The sequence below is a fragment of the Erythrolamprus reginae genome, chromosome Z (assembly GCF_031021105.1).
Source record: "Erythrolamprus reginae isolate rEryReg1 chromosome Z, rEryReg1.hap1, whole genome shotgun sequence".
NCBI lineage: Eukaryota > Metazoa > Chordata > Lepidosauria > Squamata > Dipsadidae > Erythrolamprus > Erythrolamprus reginae.
The window spans coordinates 136,682,648-136,705,650 of record NC_091963.1 but is presented as its reverse complement, the minus strand read 5'-3'; the positions used below and the strand labels follow the sequence as shown (position 1 = coordinate 136,705,650).

The following is a 23,003-nucleotide window of genomic DNA, read 5'->3' as shown; positions in this document are numbered from 1 at the left end:
TCAGGAAAAGTCAAGACTATAGGAACATAACCTTTTCCCCCCCTTCTCAATACGACCAAATGCTAAACATCCTCATCATATTTCAAAATGGCAGAAAGTCCTTAATATACACGATGTGCTGATTGTCCTCTCCATGAAAGGTTGAGAGACCAGAGAAATGGGACTCTCAACAGCCTGGAAGAGGGTTTTTTTTGCGGCTATTTTAAAGAAGCTGAATCAGACTGAGGAGCTGACCAACATTTAATGTAAGATTTAGCCGACTTAAAAAAAAACAAAACCCAATGATCATCCTTGATTCCCCTTTTTCTGACCAGGTGTTATCTAAAAGAATTTCATCAACCAGGGAGTGGAAATTTACCTCTGCTTGCTTCAACTCCTCTCGACTGATGTCCTCCAGGGATGCCTCCAAAAAGTTCATGGCATAGCGTTCAATAGGAGTGAGCTAAAAAAAATAGGGGAGGAAAAAATTCACAAGGGATCTTTGAAAACAACTGATCACATGTTTTAAAATGATTTTGCAGGGCAATGCTTGTGGGATGTTTCCATCTGTGTTGAATTTTGAATGTTTGTTTACATTTTATTCCTACTGCCAATTACAGATTTTCTTCTTATGCTGTTGTTCTTGCATTTTTAATTATGGTTGGTCTCCCAGAATCATGAGATGGGCAGCCATATACACTTAAACAAACAAGCTGAAGAATAAATCCTCTGCCTGAATCTAAAGCAGGGGTGTCCGACCTTGACAAACGTTAGGATCTGTGCACTTACTTCAACTCCCAGAATTTTGGGAGTTGAACTCCACAAATTTTGAAGTTGTCAAGGTTGGACAATCCTGATCTAAGGGAAACAATATTTCTGTAAAGACCAGCCTTCCACTTCCATCTCAGGTTAAAAGGAAGGATTTTATGTACCTGTTCTACAAGTGAAGCGATTTCCTGTTCTGCTTTAGAAAATTCTTCCTCTTCGTCTTTGTTGGATCGGTCTTCTGCATCCAAAGGAATGTTCTCATTGAATTCTGCCAGCTCAGCCACTTGCTCTGCCTTGGCCTGAGTAGCTGCCCGGATGTCTTCCGGGTCCTCAGCCTTGCACAGTGCCTGTGAGGGAAAACACCAGACAGAAATCACAACAGTCCTGGTCAAAGGGAGGGGCAGCTCCCTTATGTTCAGCATAATGAATAAAATAACCTACTTGCTCCAGAATCTGTGTCTGCTTGGTAGCTATGGGATCCTCTTCCTCCTCCTGCACTGGGGCTGAGGCTTCTCCTTCCTTCTTAGAGGGTTCATCTAGTGGCATCTCAAACAGCTCCCGGATCGTTTGCTGAGGGCAGAGAAATTAAGTTACAAAATAACCTTAAAATAGGAACTGCTTGCCTACACATGATTCTTTTGTTGCCTTTTGTGTAGCAGATTAATATAACTAAGGATGTCTCAGAGTAACAGGGCAGAGTTAAGAAACTTCCTTACACTGTTACACCGAGGTGTTTATGGTTACCTGCTTGAAGTAAGCTGTAGTGAAGTTGCCCCCCTCAATAGCCATATCTCCTAGCATCCTTTTCTGATTAGCTTTCTTCAGAATATTTTCCTCCACAGTCCTTTCGCTGATCAACCTAAAGAATCAGGGATCAGAGAGTTATTCTGTAAGTTTCTGCTAAGAACTGTGTCTACATCAGGAAAAAACCTATGAAACTAATGAACAGGTTTTTTTAAAAAAAGTTCTATAATAGAATTATTAACCATCTAAATCATTTTCTGCAGCTACCAGAGCTTCTTCTAATTGCTGGAACTGAAAAATGGGAGTGTTGCTATCTGTTAAAATGACCCTGTAGGAGATATGCTGCCTAAAAGAGGGGTCAAATGCATCATAAATCACATCTAAGTCCAGCTCACCTTGAATGCCTCTCTTATCTCCCACTCATTTCCCTTAGTTGGCAGTTAGTAAAGAGTTTAAGCTTGCAATAAAGCTTTATACAAGTAGTCCTTGACTTACTATCACAACTGAGCCCAAAATTTCTGTTGCTAAGTGAAACTTTGTTAGATGACTTCTGTCCGGTTTTACAAACTTTCTTGCCTCACTTGTTAAGTGAATCACTGCAGTTAAGTTAGTAACACGGAGGTTAAGTGAATCTGGCTTCCCCACTGAATTTGCTTGTCAGAAGTTTGCAGAGGTTGATACCTAACCCCCAGGCACTGCAAACATCATAAATATGAGTCAGTTGCCAAGCATCTGAATTTTGATCACATGGCCACAGTGATGCTGCAACAGTTTCAAGTGTAGAGAATTGTCATAAGTCACTTTTTTCAGGGCTGTTGTAACTTCAAATGGTCACTAAATGAACTGCTGTAAGTTGAGGACTACCTGTATTCAGTATAAGATGCATATCAGTTTTGAGGGAGGAAAACAAGGAAAAAAGGCCTCTGCCTCCCAGCAATTTTCCAAACAGCAAACAACACAGATGATATATACTGTCTGCTGTGTATTTCTGGGCATGTGTGCCTGACCCATAGAAATAGCAGAGAATTGGAGAAATGTACATTATGACAGTACAGTGGTACCTGTACCTAAAAACGCCTCTACTTAAGAACTTTTCTAGATAAGAACCGGATGTTCAAGATTTTTTTGCCTCTTCTTAAGAACCATTTTCTACTTAAGAACCCGGGTCCGGAAAAATTTCCCAGGAAATTTGAGAGTGGCACGAAGGCCCGGCCAGTTTCCTGCCATTCCCCCTTTAATCCCAGCCATCTCGGGCTTTTCTGGACTGCTAGAGGAGCCTTTCAGTGGTGCTTAAGGAGGCTTTGACAGTCCAGAGCGAACAAAAAAGTTTGTTGCCTCCTGGAATGTCTGGGCATGGAAAGGCAAAAGCTTCTCCCCGGCTGAATCAATTCGGCTTCAGCCAAATGGAGGAGTCACTACAGTGAAGGAAAGGCGCCGGCTATAAAGCGAGCGAGTGAATGGAGAAGGGAGCCCTTCAGCATGGGAAGGAAGAGGAAGCAGGTAGCAGGAGCCACCTTTCAGTCAAAGGAGCAGGAGGTTCCCCCCTCTCACCTGCCTGGATTTCTCTCTCTGGTGCAGTGTATGGGAGGCAGCCTTGTGCAGGGTTTACGGGAGGTGTGTGCTCCTCCTCACCACTTTTTTTTTTAAGCCTTAAAGTTTGGGATTATTTTAATCCCCTCACCTCACCTTCTTCCTTCGGCAGTGACTGTTCTCCTTGTCCTCCTCCCACCCAAATTCCAAACTTTGATTTCTTTCCTAATGGGTTTGCACACATTATTTGCTTTTACATTGATTTCTATGGGAAAAATTGCTTCTACTTATAAACTTTTCTACTAAAGAACCTGGTCATGAAACGAATTAAGTTATTAAGTAGAGGTACCACTGTACATTAATACCAGAATGTTTTCTTAATTGTAGTCTCACTAACTCCTCTCAATTATTCAAATAGATCTACTCCAAATATGACTTAAGTCAGGGTTTAACTCAGCTACCTTATATTAACACTAAAACAGGACAGTGTTACATTTCAGATTATATTTGTACATATCTTTAAAACTGATGTGGCTTTCTGGAAGTATACATTCTCTGCTATTTAAAAGAAGTTACAATAGCACTATATTGTGACAATATGACCTTATATACAGGCTCTTCAAAAGTAATGGTCAACAGGATAATATGACCCCTTTTCTTTTAATTGTTATACCTAAAATAAGATAGAAATATGTATATATTATATTTTTTCTATGTGTATGATTTTTATGGTTGGTATCTGTGTGTGTATCTGTGCTGTCTGTCTTGAATGTAAATATGTAATAAAGACTTTAAAAAAAAGCACTGGGCCTCTTCAGATCAAACATTGATTTTAAAAGCTTCTTCATATTGTTAAGTTGTCTAAAACAATAATAAAGCAATCTTTTTAAAATGTCTAATAATTTGAACTGTTCTATAGACATTTATAGTTATTGACTTACCTCCTTGCTCCAGATTCAGCAACTGATTAGCACAAGAAAATACAATTCTGCCTCTGCCTCCTTAAAGCTAAAGCTGCACTTTAGTTTCACTTTCATTTTTGCAAATGGTTTGCCTTGCAGCCTCAGTCAGCTAAGGGTCGGGAAACTGATTATGAGTGCTTGGCTTAACAGACTCTGTTCTGTTTGTTGCAAGGAGGTGAATTTCTGGGAGGTAGAGGCCAAAGGGTGGAGGTGGCTAGGGCTACATTCAGTGCATAAGACACACCCAGGGTTTCTTCCTTTTTGGGGGAGTAAAAGGTGTGTCTTATACGCCGAAAAATATGGTAATAGAAAATATTTGTAGCTTGGGTTTTAAATTTTGGCTGTGGTTTATTCTCCAAGTTTGTTTCAATTTAGTTTCTGAGCATTTTGTTACCAGACTAGGTAACAACACCATCATCATCATCATCAATGTTCTGTTACATAGAGTAGAAAGCGTAGTTAACCTGTAGATGTGAACATCTCGTGTCTGTCCGATACGGTGGCAGCGATCTTGGGCCTGAGCATCCATGGTGGGGTTCCAGTCACTGTCATAGAACACTACAGTGTCAGCACCGGTCAGGTTCACTCCCACCCCACCACTGCGTGTTGACAAGATGAAACAGAAGATGCGTTTGTCTGCATTGAAACGCTCCATCAATGCCTGCCAAAATCAAAGAAAGAAAGAAAAATCCCGGATCAGGATTGTGCCTTCACCTCCTAGCTTCAGGAGGGTAAGGCAAGTTTATGAATTATCATCATCTATGAATTACATGATTAAAAGCAGATGATACAACTAATTTAATTTGACAATTCAGAAAATCAATTTTCTTCCAGAACTACAGATGTTCCTCAATTTACAACAGTTCACTTAATGACTGTTCAAAGTTATAACAGTGCTGGAAAATGTGATTTATAACTGTTTTTCACCTATGACCTTTGCAGCATCCCCATGGTCAGGTAACCAAGATAAAGTCATCTGTCAACTGGCTCATATTTATCCCCAGGAGTCATGCAATCCCCTTTTGTGACCTTGTGATCTGGGGAATCCAGATTCATTTAACAATGGTGTTACTAACTTAATAAATGCAGTGATTCACTTAACAACTGAGGCAAAACTCACAACAAATGTCTTTTAATAAACAGAAATGTTGGCCTCAAATGTAGACTACCTGTACACTATATGTTAAAAAAATACCTTCCATTAAAGGACAGTCTCCATAATTTGCAATAGTCTCATCCTGAAAGTCCTCTCACCGGATCTTGGACTGTCCCAGTTATTCCCTTTCTTATGCTGCATACTTCCGTAAAAGAAAAAACCATGTCTTTAAAAATTTATTTTGAAAGAAATATTCACACAAATCGGCCAATCTATCTAACAAACGTCAAACCTAAAGCAAATCTAGCTAAGGCCATCTTTGAGGCTTCAGGGTTGTCATAGGGCAGAAGAAGGAACATAAGGAGGGGAGAAATAGATAGCTGTAGTTGTAGTAAAAACAAAAAGTTTTCCTGTGGGAACCAAAAACATTCCAACAGGTACCTGAGAGAGGAGTAACCAAGCAACTAGCCAGTATCTCTATTGGACAACGTAACCTATGACTTGAGGAAAACTTAGGGGAATTTTCACTTTTTAATTAGGGGAATTTTCACTTTTTAATTAGGTGATAACCGTGAGAACTTTCAGAGTCTGTTGTGTTGTTTTTGGTTAAACTGCGCTTGTGCTTAATCTTTGCATGCAAGTCAGAAACACCTCTGTGAGAAGGGTGGGGTTTACACATTGTTTATATGAATACATAAAGTAGGAAGAAAGCAGCATGAATCACTTCTTAGGGATGGGCAGGGATTTGTTAGCATTTCAAGAAAGGCACAAACTGCTATCACTTACCTGCCGCTGCTCTACACGGGTGCTACCATCCAATCGCAGATAGATGTGCCCATGATAATTGAGGAATTGTTCCAACACATCCAACATGCGGGTCATCTGGGTGAAAATCAGGACCCGGTGGGCTCCGGCCTTGAGTTGCCGTAGCAGAACATCCAAAGTCTGCAATTTCCCTGAAGACAAACAAAAAGAGAGTCTGGACAATGGGCAACTATATATCTGCCAACCCAGAAATAACTTGCTTGACCTTACATGTAGGCCAACGCATGGCCCTTATCCTCCAATCATGATCAAGTGGACCCTAAACTCTTTAACACCTACCACAGTCATACTGGATCAGGCGAAGGTCTGGGAACTGGGTCCTCATGTTGCAAATAATACGATGCAGACAACCTGCGTGGGGCGACAGCTCTTGCCGCAAGGTCTCCTTGAAGACTGACTGCTGAAGCAGGAGTGTTGGGGGAGGATGAGAGGCGTGTATGGTGATAGCCGGAGCCGCCACAGGAGGCATAACAAAAATGAACCTGCAAGGTGAACAGACAGTAAAGGAGATGTAAGAAAGCATATTCAATAGCCAGTTTGGTGTAGTGGTTAAGGTCTAGAAAGCCTAAAAGCAGGAGACTCTGACTTCTAATACCACCTTAGGCATGAAAGTTGGCTGGGTGACTTTGAGCCAGTCCCTCTCTCTCAGCCCAACTCATTTCACAGAGTTGCTGTTGTGGGGAAAACAGAAAGAGGAAGGAGACTCAGGTATATCTGCCACCTTAAATTACTTATAAAGTAATCGATGTGGGTCAAAACTCTTAATACCTCAAGAAAATAGAGAGGAAGATTTGACTAAAACTGGAATTCACAGGAATATTTTTTAAAACCTCAAGGATTTCTTCACGCTTCTCCCCTTTCTGACCACCATTTCAAAAGCAGCCAAATGCCTGCAGGAAAATGTTACCTCTCTATAATGTCAGTCAGCTCCTCAATCCTTTGCTGGGGTGTCAGGACTGCTTGGGCCAAGGTTTCTGACCGTTGCCAATAGGCCTCCAGATGCTGAGCACCCCTTTGGACTTGTGCTGCGTAGCAATGGGTGTATCCAGATCCTCTCGAGCCCTTTGGCTCCACTTTCTGGGTTACCATCGCTTGTTCTTCACTCGCCTCCACCACCACCACCACCTCTTCTTCCTTTTCTTGCGTAGGCGGCGGAGCAGGAGGAAAGAGGGTGCAAAACCGGAGCACTTCTGTACCATAGATGGGTGCGAGGTTGCAATGCTGTTCATTGAGGCGGAAAAGCCGGTCAAGGCGTTCCTCCTTCTGCTTCTTCCTCTTCTCTTCAAGTGCTTCCTGGAGGCCAGAACAAGCAGATAGAATTGTACTATTATCTCCCTGCTGCAACCTGTCAACTATCCTGTTCCAGCCCTCCCCTGCCTACCACCCCCTGCAATCAAAAACCACGTCCCTGTGCCAAGGAACTCACCAGAAAGAAAGGGGAGCGGGGTGGGGGAGGAGGTTGTCGTCTCGGTCTTGGGGCCAGGATGGAAAGGGGTGGTGGTGGTGTAGGTGTAGTAGAACGCAGAGTTAACATCTCCGGTTCCTCCTTGGGCATGGGGTTTGAGGCAATTTGGGACACCATTGTAGGAGAAGTGTTGGCAGAAACAGTAACAGTGGCAGCTGGGCTGATAGCAAATGAAGCAACTGTGGGAGGCGGGGGAGGAGGAACTGTGAAGGAAACAGAAGAGCAATCGTGAGGATTGCCAACAAATCTACCATCTCTTTCATGTTTTCTAGAGCATGGCAACGTGTCACTTGGCTCCCTCTTTGGACTGGAGTTACTGCACATGTTAAATGTTTAGAAGAGTCATTGGCTTCTATAGGTGCTTGTATTCTTTGGAAATACATTTTGAAACGATGACAACAAAAATGAATAATGACTTCAAAATATGTTATCACAGATGGAAAATTACCAGTTCTTCATCATCTGCAAAATGTTGTAAAGAATGCACATTTTTACTAGGTTCAAACTATCATTTTACCACTGTTTAGAGGGCTGTGAGGAAACCTGGATCTATGCAGGACTCAGCAGTTGGAGAATATAACATCTAGAATTTATTCTAGATGCTGAGAATGCTTTTGATACAATTTCCTGGAAGTTTTTGAAAAATATACCGATTTATTTTGGATTCCCTAGTTCAGTGACGGCGAAACCTTTTTTCCCTTGGATGCTAAAGGAGCATGTGTGCATGCTGTCGTGCATGCATCCCTAATTCAATGCTTGGGGAGGGCGAGAACAGCTTCCACTGACCCCTGGAGGCCAGAAATGGCCTGTTTCCCAACTTCTAGTGGGCTCAGGAGGCTCTTGGTTCACCCTCCCTAGGCTCCAAAGGCTTCCCTGGAGCCAGGGGAGGGTAAAAACACCCTCCTCCATCCCCATGAATACTCTGCGGAAGCCAAAAACACCCTCCCAGAGCCTCCGTGAGAGTCAAAAATCAGCTGGCTGGCACACACATGCACGTTGGAGCTCAGCTAAGACAATGATTCGTGTGCCAGCAGATATGGCTCTGTGTGCAAACTGTGGCACATGTGTAACAGGTTCACCATCACTGCCCTAGTTTGTCGCCTACACTGATGTAAGCAAGTTTTTAAATTGATTAATTTGGAGTATTTTTCATATGGTAAAACAGTGGTACCTCTACTTAAGAACGTCTCTACTTAAGAACTTTTCTAGATAAATACCAGGTGTTCAATATTTTTTTGCCTCTACTTAACAACTATTTTCTACTTAAGAACCCAAGCCTAGAAAAATTTGAGAGCGGCACAAAGGTCCGGCCAGTTTCCTGACATTCCCCCTTTAATCCCTGCCATCTGGGCTGCCAGAGGAGCCTTTTGGTGGTGCTTAAGGAGGCTTTGGCAGTCCACAGTGAATGAAGCATTTTCTTTTCTCTGGGTGCTTGAAGAGAGAATAATCCTCTGTCAGAAAAAAAGAAACGCTCTGCCAACTACAAAGCGAGTGAGCGAGAGGGGAGCCCTTCAGCATGGGAAGGAAGAGGCAGCAGGTAGCAGCAGGTAGCAGCAGCCAGTGTATAAGAGGCAGTGTATGGGAGGCAGTCTCGCGCTGGGTGTATTGGAGGCGCTTGCTCCTCCTCACCGCCTCAGTCCCTCTTTTTTTTAAAAAAAAGCCTTAAAGTTTTGGATTTTTTGGATTCCCCTCACCTCACCTTCTTCCTTCGTCAGCAACTCTCCTCCTCCTCTTCTTCCTCCTCCTCCTCCCACCCAAATTCCGAGCTTTTATTTCTTTCCTAATGGGTTTGCACGCGTTATTTGCTTTTACATTGATTCCTATGAGAAAAATTGCTTCTAAAATATTGAAAGAGCATACTTGATGTGTTGCATAACATAATACAGTGGTACCTCTACTTAAGAACTTAATTCGTTCCGTGACCAGGTTCTTAAGTAGAAACGTTCTTAAGAACCTGATCACGGAACGAATTAAGTTCTTAAGTAGAGGTACCACCGTATTATATTATGCAACACATCAAGTATGCTCTTTCAATATTTCCACTAAAACTATACTTTTTTGCTATATGCAGATGGAATGTCTCATAGATCAGCCAAAATATCCCATTCCTAGCCATATTTCATTTGCATCTTCTCTAATATTCTAATTTATCTGCTTAATTTTTTTTTTATTACATGAGCTACTATCAGCCATTTATCTGCATAAAATTAGAAGAATATATCTATAGTTAGTCTTTGCTTAGAAGATAAACATATTCATTTATTTTTATTTTCAATATAACATCATTTAAAAACAATCAATCTGCAGCTGGCACCGGGATCCAACTCCCAAATTTACTCCCAATCCCATCAGATGATTTTAAGATATGCTTACCCAGGTGTTGCTCCAGGTTGGGGTTTGAGGCTTGTACCATTCGCATCATGGGTCTCACTAGGGTCTGGAGGGGAGCTGGTGCAGGTGGCCTCCCTGTGCCCAGTGGCTGGTTGGGCAGCCTGACTGATGAGGTTGGATTCATAGGAAGTGGGGCTCGCTGGGCCAGGAGGGCTGTTGGAAGGCCAGGTAAAGTACTGGCAGTTGTTGGTGTCATAGGTCGCATGGGCGGGTGCTGTGGCCCAGGGGGTGGGGACACTAAGCCATCTCGAGGAGCCTGCCGTACAACAATTTTCACCACACCAGAACTATTCACTGCTGAGGATGGCACTGTGAGAACAGACACAAAGAGAGGCTGGGTTGGCTTGATTGTGAAGCACAATTATTTCTGATTATTACTATTTACTACTGCTAGTCCTTGATTTACAACAGTTAATTTAGTGACTCTTTGAAGTTACAGCACTGGAAAAAAGTGACTGATGACCACTGCAGCATCCCCAGCCACGTGATTAAAATTCAGATACGTGGCAACTAATTCACATTTATGATGTGTGCAGTGTCCCAGGGTCATGTGATCCCCTTTTGCGATCTTCTGACAAGCAAGGTCAATGGGTAAACCAGATTAACTTAACCATTATGTTACTAACTTAACAACTGCAGGGATTCGCTTAACAAATGTGACAAAAAAATTGTGAAATGGGGCAAAACTCTTAACAATATAAATTATGGACTCAATTGTGGTCATAAATTGAGGACTACCTGTATTTTATTTGTTGAAATAGGGACAAAACTAAAACATAAAGAAGGTATAGAAAGGAAAAGGTTGCTAAAAGACAAGACAATTGGGGATGTAATTCAAGGTGAAGCATGCATGAAACAAAATCCCTGAAAATGAAAGCTGGTGGAGGGCAACCACAGTTACAGAAACCCAAACCCATTTCCTAAATTACTTTCCCCCACAAACCAGAAAGAAAAATCTAGGATGCAGAGATGTACTGACCTTGAGTAACAGCAATAGGGACACTGATTGTTGCTGTGGAAGCAACAGGTGGAACAGTTGTGCTGGTAGCTGGGACTGGTAGGATGGTAGGAGGCTGCTGGCCCGGAACAGTCTGCACACCAACAGGGTTCTGCCCTGCCTGCTGGGCCATAGCCTGGATCAAAGCCACTTGAGCTGGTTGACTGATTATGTGGTGCTGCCCCCCAGCGGACACCAAGTGAACTACATTCCCTGGAAAGAAAGAAAAGGGAAGGAGAACTCTTGCTTGTTTTGTTCAACTGCAATGTGTAGTTTTAAATATATCTGTAAGCCCTCCTCGAGAGCCCACCAAGAAGCAGTGGTCCTCTTGAGAGTCAAAGCTCTAGTTTTGTTCTATCCCTCTGGTCACCGGATGACTCACAAAGAGACACCAGGAGCTTAGAGGGAGTGCTTCAATAACAGACTATCTATCCCTTCATTTCCCTTTCAACATTTTCTTCATGACTGCCTGCCGCTATTGGTTTCCCTTAACAGGAAGCATTTAATCTTGTAAGCATTTTATTGTGTCTGTGGATCTATTAATTTAGGTGATCCCACTGTTCCATAAATTGTGTTAAATAATAGGAAGAAAGAATGGGTAGTCCTCAACCTCTGACAATTCAGCCCAAAATTTATATTGCTTATGAGAAATTTGTTAAGTGAGTTTTACCTCATTTCACAACTTTTCTTGCCATGATTGTTAAGTGAACCACCACAGCTCTTAAATCATTAACACAGTTGTTAAGTGAATCCGGCTTCCCCATTGATTTTGCTTGTCAGAAGGGATTGAGGTGCAACAGTCAAAACTATGAACTGTTTGTCAAGCTTCTGAATGTAAATTGCGTGTCCATGAGGATTTTGCAACAGTAACAAGTGTGAAAAATAGACATAAGTCACTATTTTCAGTGCTGTTGTAACTTTGGTTACTAAACAAACTGTTTTAACCCTGCTGTAGTGTTCGATAAAACTCCCTAATGATATGTTCCCGTGTCTATTTGACCCGGACCGCAAATTGATCATTTTAGGTACTTATATTTGGTCTTTTTGAAAGCTTTTTTCACTTGGAAACAAGTTTGAACATTTTTGCACACATTGAAATGAAAATTGAAATGAAAAAAGTAATGCTTATTGGTTTATTTTGCTGATAAAATGCCCCCCCCCCCAGTTTTTGTGAATTGCTTTTCAATTTATGGATAGTTTTGCTTGCAAAATGCGTTCTATTTTACTAGACTTGGTGTGGGATTGGTAGCTTGAACATTTCTGAACATAATGATATGAAAATTGAACTGAAAAAAATGATGCTTTTTGGTTTATTTTGCACAAAAAGTCCCCCCCCCTTTTCAATTATTTCAATTTATATAAAAATTATGCTGTTAATTTCAAAATTACATACTTGTTTTTAGTAAAATGGATTTCTTTCATAAAATTAGTTGTCTGGCTATCATGTGCTTGCTTTTCAAAAGGATATTCCAAATATTTCAAGTCAAATATATATAAAAAGTGAAAATAATGCCACAGCAAGGCCAAGAGGGTGTGGCCCTTTTGTGACCAAAATAAACAAATAAGCATCATTTTTTTCAATTCATTTCTATTTTTCTTATGATCAGGAATGTACAATTTAGTATATCAAAACTTTTGGGGGAACATTCCTTAGAGATTTGTAGCCTAAAAAAATATAAACTGACACGAAATGCTGAAAACATGGGGGGGGGGTCCCTTTCTGATCAAAATAAAAATATAAGCATCATTTCAGTTTAATTTTCATATCATTATGTTCAGAAATGTTCAAACTAGTTTCCCAGTGAAAGAAGTTTTCAAAAAGACCAAAGTTAAGTACCTAAAAGAATTGTTTTGTTTCAGGTCAAATAGACTCGAACAGTACAAGTTTAGGTAAAATTTTGCCCAGTAAAAAGTTAGCCCCCGCCCCCAAAAATATTTTTATGATGATCAGCAATGTTAAATTGAGTAAATGAATGCCTAATATATTAAAAATATTTTGAATTTGGAGCATAAAAAAAAATTAAAGTGAAAATGGTTGCAAGCAGCCAGGGGGAGGGGGAGGCCTTATTTCTGATTTTAAAAAACCAATAAGCATCATTTCTTCCAGTTCATTTATATTTTTCTTATGTTCAGAAATGTTCAAACTACCAATCCCACACCAACTTTAGTAAAATTGAACACATTTTGCAAGCTAAACTATCTATAAATTGAAAAAAAGTTCACAAATAAAGGGGGGGGTGTTTCTGCCTTTTATAATCAAAATAAAGCAATATGCATAATTTTTTTCAGTTCAATTTTCATATCATTGTGTGCAGAAATGTTCAGACTACTTTCCAACTGAAAAAAGTTTTCAAACTGACCAAACATAAGCACTTCAAATGAAGAATTTTCGGTCCGGGTCAGGGTGACCTGGGAACAGTCCAAGTGTGCCTTTTTTTTTTCAGCAAGAAAGAAAACCCCCACCCCCCCCAAAAAAGTCTCATAGAGAGAACCCCTGAAATGATAAAAAGTCATGAAATTTCAAGTTTCAGATATGCAGGGAAATTTTTTTTACAGGGTCTCAAACTTTGATTTCGGGTCTCACAGACCCGAACAGCACTACCTGTATTCCTGTGTAGAACAATTCATTCTAAATGGAAAATGTAAAATTTAATGCTGTCTCTGGGATGTTTAAGACACACATCATGCAGTGCTGTTTCTTATGCTGAAAACAACCTAAGCCGATGACTGGAGTGTACATGAGGACTTGGTATCTTCTTCCTAATTTTGAATAAAACAAGCCTTTTGTTTCCAACAGACAACAAATAAACCCCTCCCCGCTAAAATTCTGATATGTTTGGCAGATGTGTTAAAGCACAAACAAATCCTGAACTGCTCAGAGGTACCTGGTTCCCAGGCCACTATTTTGTATCAGGGCTCAGGTTGCTGGATCTCTAATAAAAAATTATTAAAATAAATAATTGTATTCAGCTTAATAAGAAAACATTGGAAAGAGAAGGATAGTAGTAATAATATACTTGTCATGTTAATGTCTAGCTTAATAAGATAAGAAGGATAGCATTACTATTATCCTTCTCATCTTTCCTATTTCCCATTTCCATTATAATTGTATTGTTTGTATTCTCTGGTTTACGTTGATGATGATTGTATTTTATGGCTATGGTCATGATTTATCACTTATTGTTTGTACGTACAGTGAGAACGTTTGCACCAGAAACAGATTCCTTGTGTCTAATAACAATAAAGAATTTTATTCCCTATTATTCTATTCTGCTTTGCTCTATCATAAACAAAGGTTACCCAATCTGTCTTACTCAAGACAGAGGACAAGGGAGTCATTGGGGCTGCTAAGGACTGGGGTTTACCTACTTGGCAGCTGTCGTGGTGGCTGAGGCATAGTGACCTGGCGAACCTGGGTACCCGTCAAGGTAAGCTTGTTGCCTTGGATCTGGAAAGTGAGAGGTTTACTGCCTGGGGCACCTTGGAGAGGCCGATTTGCCAAGGAGGCAAGTTGTCCAATGCTGACTACTTCACCTGCTGCAGTGGGGGGGAAAAAGAGGGTTAGATTTTCAAACCATCATGATGGCTGCTTGTGTTTTGCTAGCTCTTTAATACTTACAAGGCAATCGTGCCTGCATATCTGGGGACAGCAAAAGCCTTTGCTGTACACCTCCGGCCGCTGCTGCAAAGTTGTATCCAGGCAAGGCAGGTACAGCAGAATGGATATTCATGGGCTTCACCATGCCCCCAATGGAACTGGTGGATTGTTGAGCGGTAACGCCTGCAGGTCCTGGGCCCAAAGTGCTGGTCGGTGGAGGCGGCTGCCCCGCTACAGGGGATACCCCCAGAGTGTTCATGGGGGATAGGCTAACTGTATTAATGGATTGGGTGTTGGTGGGTGGTTGCTGAGCCATAGGACTAATGCCTAGGGTGCTGATGGGGGGCTGCTGTTGGACAGAAGCCATATTTAATGTACTAATGGGTGGTTGCGGTCGCATTGGGGCGGCACTCAAGCTGCTAACTGGGGGCTGCTGTCCCATTGGGATTGAGGCTGGGGCAGCCTTAAGGGAGGAGGCGATGATAGTGGTAGAAGAAACAGGAGGTGGTGGGAGGAGGGGCCGGGGATTATTTGGAACCAGCTGAGCTGCAGCCATTGCCAAGGGCAGCACTGTAGGGTGAAAAAGAGAACAAGATTAGAGACCTGCAGCTCTATCCTTTAAAAATATTAAGATACTACCTTAAGCGACCAAAACGGTTTTGCAATCAAAAGGACTACTTGCTGTTTAAAAGACAAACAAGAAATCTATTATTTCAGAGGAGTGGGGGCATGGCCAACATCACAGTGGTACAAGTGCTCCGAGTCCCAGCTGTTTGGGAGACCTGGAACCGATTGGAACCAGATCAGATCTGTCCTAGAGGGGCAGTGGAGAAGAGAGGCATCAGTCGGTTGTCCGGAGGGGGGAGGGGGTTTGCAAACTCCCCCCCCCCCCCGAAGGCACCAGCATCTCAGGCAGCAGCTGAGGATGAAGACTCTGTCACCATTAGCTGGGACGGCCATGATCGGACTGATTGAATGGAGGGAACGTGGATTGCCTGCGTGACAAGATCTAAGCTTTTGTGCTGGAGAGAACTAAAGAAGTGCTGAAGCTGGTTAGTGTTTGGCTGATGTTAAATTAGAAGAAGAAATTTAAAACTTAAAATGAAACAAAAGAGGTTTCAAAATGGAATGAGTGGCTATTTAGCAATTGGAAATAACAAAACTTAAGAGAGAGTGTATATCCTGATACTATATTTGATGGTACAATGTTTTGGTGACAGAAGATTTTGAATTGGACTGGACTGAAACAGAGATTATATGAATTTAAGCTTCAAATAAAAAATTGTGAACTTTGTGAATTGTGAACTTGAAAATATGGTATGCATTTATGAAGAAGTGATTGGGATGTTACAATACATTTATGAAGATATAAAAATTATGTTTTGTAAATCAGAGGTGGAAAGAAAACAGAAATGAAGCTGGATTACAAAGAATATTTAGAATTAAAAATGGTGGGAAATGAAAATCAAGAAAATGAAGAATAAGAAGACAAGGAAGAAAAAAAGCGACCTGAAAATAAAAAAAAAGTTTGATGATTACACTGGGAAAGAAAAAAGCAAGAGGAGAGTATTGGTATCAGAGGAAGCAATTTAAAAATGAGGAAGGTAATAGGCAGAAGAGATTAGGAGGAATTGAGAATAGATCTACACAAAATATATTGGGGGGAAAAAGGAATTTGGAAAGAAAAGAAGTTATTGGTACAAAAATAAAAGAAAAAGTTAAGAGAAGGGGTTGGAGGCGAAAAATTTACAAAAAATGGAATTCTTGAGAGTTTAAAAGAGAATAGGTGATTGACAGTGGAATGTCATTTTTTAAAGAATTATTGTTCCATATTTAATTGTGTTAATATTAGTTGTGTATAAATTTGTATAATTAATCAGCATAATTATTTAGTTAAAAGGTTTTTAATAGGTTAATAATTTACATTAGATTGGTAGATGGATTGAATTAAATTTTGAATTAATTGAATTAAAGTTTGATGTTGAAAGGGAAAAAAAATAAAGAAAATGGGTGTTGGCTTACCTGAATGCCTTTTCTCAGTAGGTTACACAATAGTGCAGGAATGGGTTGCTACAGTCTGATCTGCCCAATTACCGAGACTATGTTTTTTCAGGCACTCCTCCATGCCTATCTGCATATGCCCATTTTAGGTGAAGTGATGGCTGTAAAGGAGACTTGCATAGAATGTTAGAGACCAGGTGCTCCAGGTCCCAAGAGCGTTCAGTACTGCATGACTGGACTATTGTACAGCCTACTGAGAAAAGGAAATTCAGGTATGCCAATGCCCATTCTCCAGTAAGGTTGTAAAACAGTCCAGGAATGGAATGTACTAAAGACTGGTACCCATAAAGGCGAGTAGGCTCAGGAATGGAGACCCAAAACTAAATGGACTTGACTTAAGATTCTTCTCCCAAAGGAAGCTTCCTCCAAGGCGATTATGTCCTACTTGTAATGTTTAATGAATTGGGAGGGATGAGTGCAAGGGGCCACTCTGCAAACATAGAGAAACCTGTGTGGCCAATGTAGCAGTGGTAACTGCACTCCTAGTGGAACGGGCGGTGATGCATCTGGGAGCCAGGAGAGACTGTGCTTGATACGCTTTAGCGATACACACTCTGATCCAATGGCCAATGATCGAGGATGACACTTTAGCATCCATCGAAGCAGATTGGAAGGAGACGAAGAGGGCCTCCAATCTCTTGGGGGGCTGTATAAATTTTTAGGGCCCTCCGCATGTTCATACCACCTGTGCTCCAAGGCATGAGAAGACTGAGAGCAGAAATTTGGCAGGACCAATTCCTGTGACAGGACTTGATCTTAAAGAATGAAGAAGACATCAAGTCTTAAGGTAACCTTATCTTGGTGGAAGATGCAGACGTCAGCTCTGATGGATAAGGCCCCTAATTTGGAGATACACCAGGTGGATATTAGGGCGACCAGGAATACCACCTTGAGCACACATACCTGAGACTGGAAATCCACGTGCCTGCCTGCATAACTGAACTTCAGATATTTGTAATGATCCAGCAGGATTGGGATGTGGAAGTAAGGCTCCGAGAGATCTACAGACGCAAGGAACTCCCTGGGCCAAATTCCCTGAAGGATAGACGCCAGGGAACTCATCCTCTTGTCCACCAGATGTATGTTGAGGATCTTTAAATCCAGGAGCACTCTCCATCTCCCCAAAGACTTTGGTGAAGTGAACAGGATTGAGTAAAATCCCTGTCTCCACTGGAACCACCACGATGGCCTGAATATCCAAGAGATATTTTATGGCTTGTCCTACGAGACCTCACTTGGTGCTATTGAGAGTAGCAAAAGGAATGCCTCCTGAAGTAGAGAGTAGATTTCCAGTCAGCCCTCCTGGTGGAAAATGGGACAACTTTAAGTTTCTCCCGGTTTTCTATGAGGAGTGGGTTGAGGGGCTCCCCAAAGAACACCTCTCCGGAATAGTGGGAAGCAACCAGATGCCACTTCGTTCTCAGGTCAATGTTCCAATTGCGGAGCCACGGTAAATGCCTGGCGATGACCATAGAGACTAAGACCCGGGATGCATACTTGATGGCATTAAGGGTTCATCTACCAAGAACTGAGTGGCAGAGACAGTCTTATTAAGGTCTTGATTAAAATGGCTATCCTGAGGGAAGAGCCTGTCTCATATTTCCAGGAGCCAAAGGAGAGTTGACCGGTTAAAAAGGAAGCCATCGAGGCAGCCTGGATAGCCCAGGCAGTTGACTGATGATTTCTCCTATAGGCCGATTCCAATTTCTTATCCTCTAGTTTCAACCCCTCCAAAGCATCACCTACCATGTAGGACAATGAGGAAGATAAAGCTGCCGCTGGGCTGTCTACGGATGGGACTTGTAGCATTTGGGCAAATATAGGTGCCAGGGCATAAAATCACTTATCATTGCCACTGAATGCTGGAACAGCAGCTGAGTTGAAACATTGCTTTTGAACAACACCCTGGAATACTTTAGGGGTCAAACGTACAGCTGTTCAGTCATAGGCTCAGAAAATAACACCTGTCCACGATGGTGATAGGAAGACTCAGGGTCAGGAGGGGATTCATGTCCGATAGGCAGGCGGTAGCCTTTGTCTTATGAAAAAGGAACTTAAATAGTCCAGAAAGGAGTAAGCCAGTAAAGGCAGGCGTTTCAGGGGAAACCCCTTCATCATCAGACGATCAGGGTCCTTCAATATCTCTTCTGCAAGAAAGTCCTCCTCATCCCTGGAGGGGCATGCAGAGCTCCTAGGGTTAGGCTAACAGCTGGTGAACTCTTGGAATGATACCACAATCATTCTGACAAGCTGGATGAGGAATGCTGCTGTCTGAGGCCTGCAGCTATGCCCTAGGTGATGGCTTGGTGCAATAAGGGCTTGGACCCCAGGAAGTAAGCTGCTTAAATCATTATCAGAGTACCTTATAGTGCTTGCAGGAGATTCCTCAGGTCAGACTTGTCAGAGTGATCAGGTTGAGGCCTCCTGGGAGCCTGCCAGGCAAAGGAGTCCTCAACTCCAGCTAGATGTCTGCGTTCTCTGGACGTCGTGCAAGAAGAAGTTCCTGGAGACAAGGCCTGTGAAGAAATCACTCAATGCTCCTCCACGGAGGAAGTCGAAACAGAGTGATCACTGCAAAGGGACCTATGTTATTTAACTGCCTGTTGATGTTTACCCGGATGGGCTTATCCTTAGACTTGGAAGTTCTTTTGCTCTCTCTTTGACTTGTGAGGCCTTTCTGGGGACAAAAGCCTTTGCTTACTCCAATGTATGGGAGCAATCCGCCATTATGGGGAACAATGTTGCTAACCGATGCTTAGAAAGCCCTGGGTACTGACAGAGTCACAGGGTCCAACTGTCCTAACCTGCTGAGCAGCCACACGATAAGGCTGGAGGTGAAGGTCTAAAATACTAGGCCATACCTGGGTATGGCCTCACTTGAGAAGTCTGAGGCTGAGACTGCTCTGGTCAGTACCCAAATCAGGTTCAGCAAGTCTGATAAGCCTGCTGGTCTGAGCCTAAGAGGAGAAGAGCCAAGAAACCAGACATGGGACTTAGGTAGAGTAGTCTGGTAAGACTGATGTGTAAGGAGCTGTAATCGAGGTACTACAAAATGGCTGCTCAAGGCTCCAAAATGGCCACCACAGCCTTGGATAAGGCACGGGCACAATATGGCCATCCAAGGCTACCTAAAGGCTGCTGCAGCCTTCAGTAAGCATGAGCAAGGACCAGGTAATAAGGCATTTCAAAGGCCTTTGTAGACCCAGAGCAAGCAGCTTCACTGGCAATCTAATGAAATCTCTGGTGGAATTAACTGCCAGGGGAAAGCAACCATCAGAGTGAAACAGTGCCTTGCTTCAGTACCTGTGTGCCAAACTTTGAATTTGGGACCTTTGAGAGGTACACCAAGCCATGGTAGAATAGTGCCAGCGGTTAAAGGTCAACAGGGCTGCACAATGGAAGAAAACTTCCTTTGGACTAGTTTTAATGCTTCCAAAATGGCTGCTGAGGCTTGCGCAGCTGGAAGTAAGGATACAGCTGTGCTTGTCTGATGGGAAGGTGCCCGAAGTCCACCAATGATCCCAGAAGCCGGAATTGGCAGGTGCAGTGGCAATAAGCCAACCGTTATCAAGCGTCCGAAGGGCTTGCCGGATTGAACTGTCCCTTTAAAGGTCTATCTCTCTCTCTTTTAAAAAAAGGATTGGGAATGATTAGGAGTGGCTGATATGAAAAGAATAAACCTGAATCCAGAAATTCTGATGTCCAGAAATGGTTTTGCTAGAGAGGAAACTGCCAAGACGATTGCTTCAGATCTGACGGAGTCGGAAACTGGGGCACGTGCAGAGAGGCATGGAATGGCTGGAAAAATGTAGACTCAGTAACTGGACAGTTCAGACTGTAGCAACCCATTCCTGGACTATTTTGCAATTTTACTGGAGAAGAAGGGAAATAAATTAGACTGCAGTAGGCCAATTGTTGGAAGGATATATAATTTGAACAATTACTACCCTTCTTTGTATAACTTACAAATATGATTTAATACTGAAAAGGATTCAGATGATTACTGATATTGTTGGAATGATACAAGATCTGTATAATTATTACTTTCAAAGGTCTTTGTATAACATTATAGAATCCAAAAATTGATTTTTCTTATTATGGTGATTGTAGAATTGTTATTAACCAATTGATAGAAATGCAGTGATAAAAATAGAATTTGTTCAAATATGGAGAATAAGTTAAAATAAAAAAGAGTAATTGGTTTTATACATTAGGGGGTTTTAAGTTAGTTTTTAGTATTGGATTTTTACTGTATATTGTTTATGACTGTTGTTAGCCGCCCCGAGTTTTCGGAGAGGGGCGGCATATAAATCCAATAAATGAAATAAATGAAATGAGTAATAAGTTGGGAGATATGAAATAGGAAAAGAAATTAGAAATTTAGGGCATTTAGAAATGACAGAATTTTAAAAAATGAGTAAAGATATAAATTGAGGAAAGGAAGAAGTACGACCTAAAATTAAGAGATACAAGAGGCAATGAATATACAGTGATCCCCCGAGTTTCGCGATCCCGATCATTGCGAAAGGCTATATCGCGATTTTTCCACCCGATGACGTCACTCCCTTCCTTTCTCATCTTTCTTTCTCTCTCTCTTTCTCTATCTTGCTTCTTCCTCTCTCACTCTCTTCCTCCCTCTCTCATCTCTTTCTTTCCTTCTCTCTCTTTCTCTATCTCTCCCCCTCTTGCTCTCGAGCGGCAAGCGAGCAGCCGGGCGGGCGGGCGAACGGGCAAGCGGCAAGCGAGCAGCCGGGCGGGCGGGCGAACGGGCAAGTGGCAAGCAGCAAGCGAGCGGCCGGGCGAGCGGGTGACGGGCAGGCGGCAAGCGATCTTGGGGTTTCCCCTTTGCCTGGGCGGCGGGAAGACCCAGGGAAGGTTCCTTCGGCCGCCCACCAGCTGATCTGCTCGGCAGCGCAGCAGCAGCGAGGAGCCGAAGATGGGGTTTCCCCGTTGCCTGGGCAACGGGGAAACCCCATCTTCGGCTCCTCGCTGCTGCCACGCTGCAAGCGAGCAGCAAGCGAGCAGCCGGGCGGGCGGGCAAACGGGCAAGCGGCAAGCGATCTTGGGGTTTCCCCTTTGCCTGGGCAACGGGGAAACCCCATCTTCGGCTCCTCGCTGCTGCCGCGCTGCAGAGCAGATCAGCTGTTGGGCGGCCGAAGGAACCTTCCCTGGGTCTTCCCCGCCGCCCACACGCAAACTCCACCATCTGCGCATGTGCGGCCATGGAAAAAGGGGCGCGCATGCGCAGATGGTGTTTTTACTTCCGCACCACTACATCCCGAAATATCGATTATCGCGAGGGGTCTTGGAACGGAACCCTCGCGATAATCAGGGGATCGCTGTATCTGGAAGATAAGCTGTAGTGATTAATTTGGAAGAAAGTTGAAACTAAAAGGTGGTAGACCTAGGTGATAAAAATAGGAAGGAGGCAGCATTAGAATAAAAATAGATACACCTAGAAGAATATATTATATATATACAGGGAAATATATGTTTAAGAATAGCTCTGATGTTGGAATGAAATCAAGGTTTTTGAACTGCTTGTCTGCTAACCATAAAATGGATTATGATTAGATGAACTCAGAGAAGGATAAGAGAGTGCAAGAGGAAGTAGAAAGGGAGAGAGAGAAGGGAAATAAGAAAGAGGTAGAGGGGAAGAAAGAAGGTAGATGGGAGATAGATGGAGGAGAGAATAGAAGGAAAGCAGACGGGAGATAAAAGTATAAAAGGAGCTAATTTTTGGTATCTTGGGCAGAAATATAGATGTTTTGATACTATGCATGGATGTTCATGTAGGTTTGGGAGGGGAGAAATCTATTATTTCTACTTCAAAATAAGCTCAAGAGGTGCATATACATTTCATGTAAACAACTTTTAAAGTAAATGTGAAGGTAAGAAGCAGCATAGCTCAGCCTCCCATCCCATCCCCTTTCCTCAATCCCCCCAAAATTCCAAACCTCACCCTGAGGAACAGAGGCCTGGCTCTGCAGCAGAGCAGCAGCTGGGTTGTTCTGGCTCAAAGTAGGCACTAGAGTTGGGGTCTGTGGTCTGGAAGGAGGCACTGGTACTGACATGGTCACAGATGAAGGAGGCATCGGGATAGGCACAGGGAGAGACACTGAGGCAGGGAGCGTGGTGGGCTGCAAAGGCCCTGGCAATACTGGGCCTGTGTGTGGTACAGGAGCTAGAGCAGGTGTCAATGGTTCCGGAAGCACAGGAGTTATCGGTCTCTGTAGAGGGGTTGTGGGTCGAGGGTTGTTCACCAGAACTACTGTTCTATTTTCTGGTTTGGGAATTGGCTGTAACATCCTGAAAGAGATGACATAGAGCAATGGATATTACCTTTCTTCTGCTATGCAATTAAAAGAAGAAAAATCATGGCTAAGAACTGTCTGTTGGAGACAGTTCCGGAGATGGAGAGATATAATAGTCCCCCCATCAGACAGTTCTCAGCCAAGATGATTGAATAATATTTATTCTAGCCAAGGTAGTACTCAGAATTCAAAATGAGGATAATGAATGCACAGCACCTTAAATAACAGCACCTATTCTGCTGCATAATTGCCACTAAAATAATCCCAATATTA

The 23,003-nt window shown here is 42.6% G+C and overlaps 1 protein-coding gene across 3 annotated transcripts in view; it reads right to left on the bottom strand.

Moving 5' to 3' along the window:
- The window catches only part of SRCAP (Snf2 related CREBBP activator protein), a 46,410-nt gene that overhangs the window by 5,027 nt on the left and 18,380 nt on the right, over nt 1-23,003 (bottom strand). For all 3 annotated transcript variants that reach the window (XM_070727838.1, XM_070727837.1, XM_070727836.1), the window contains exons 20-33: nt 22,379-22,725; nt 14,377-14,925; nt 14,127-14,294; nt 10,740-10,970; nt 9,743-10,069; nt 7,331-7,572; nt 6,812-7,197; nt 6,184-6,386; nt 5,866-6,035; nt 4,448-4,644; nt 1,492-1,606; nt 1,189-1,317; nt 912-1,094; nt 359-442 (exon numbers count right to left, since the gene is read on the bottom strand). In XM_070727838.1, coding sequence (XP_070583939.1) covers nt 359-442; nt 912-1,094; nt 1,189-1,317; nt 1,492-1,606; nt 4,448-4,644; nt 5,866-6,035; nt 6,184-6,386; nt 6,812-7,197; nt 7,331-7,572; nt 9,743-10,069; nt 10,740-10,970; nt 14,127-14,294; nt 14,377-14,925; nt 22,379-22,725 — 3,331 coding nt within the window. The remainder of the gene's footprint in view (nt 1-358; nt 443-911; nt 1,095-1,188; nt 1,318-1,491; nt 1,607-4,447; nt 4,645-5,865; nt 6,036-6,183; nt 6,387-6,811; nt 7,198-7,330; nt 7,573-9,742; nt 10,070-10,739; nt 10,971-14,126; nt 14,295-14,376; nt 14,926-22,378; nt 22,726-23,003) is intronic.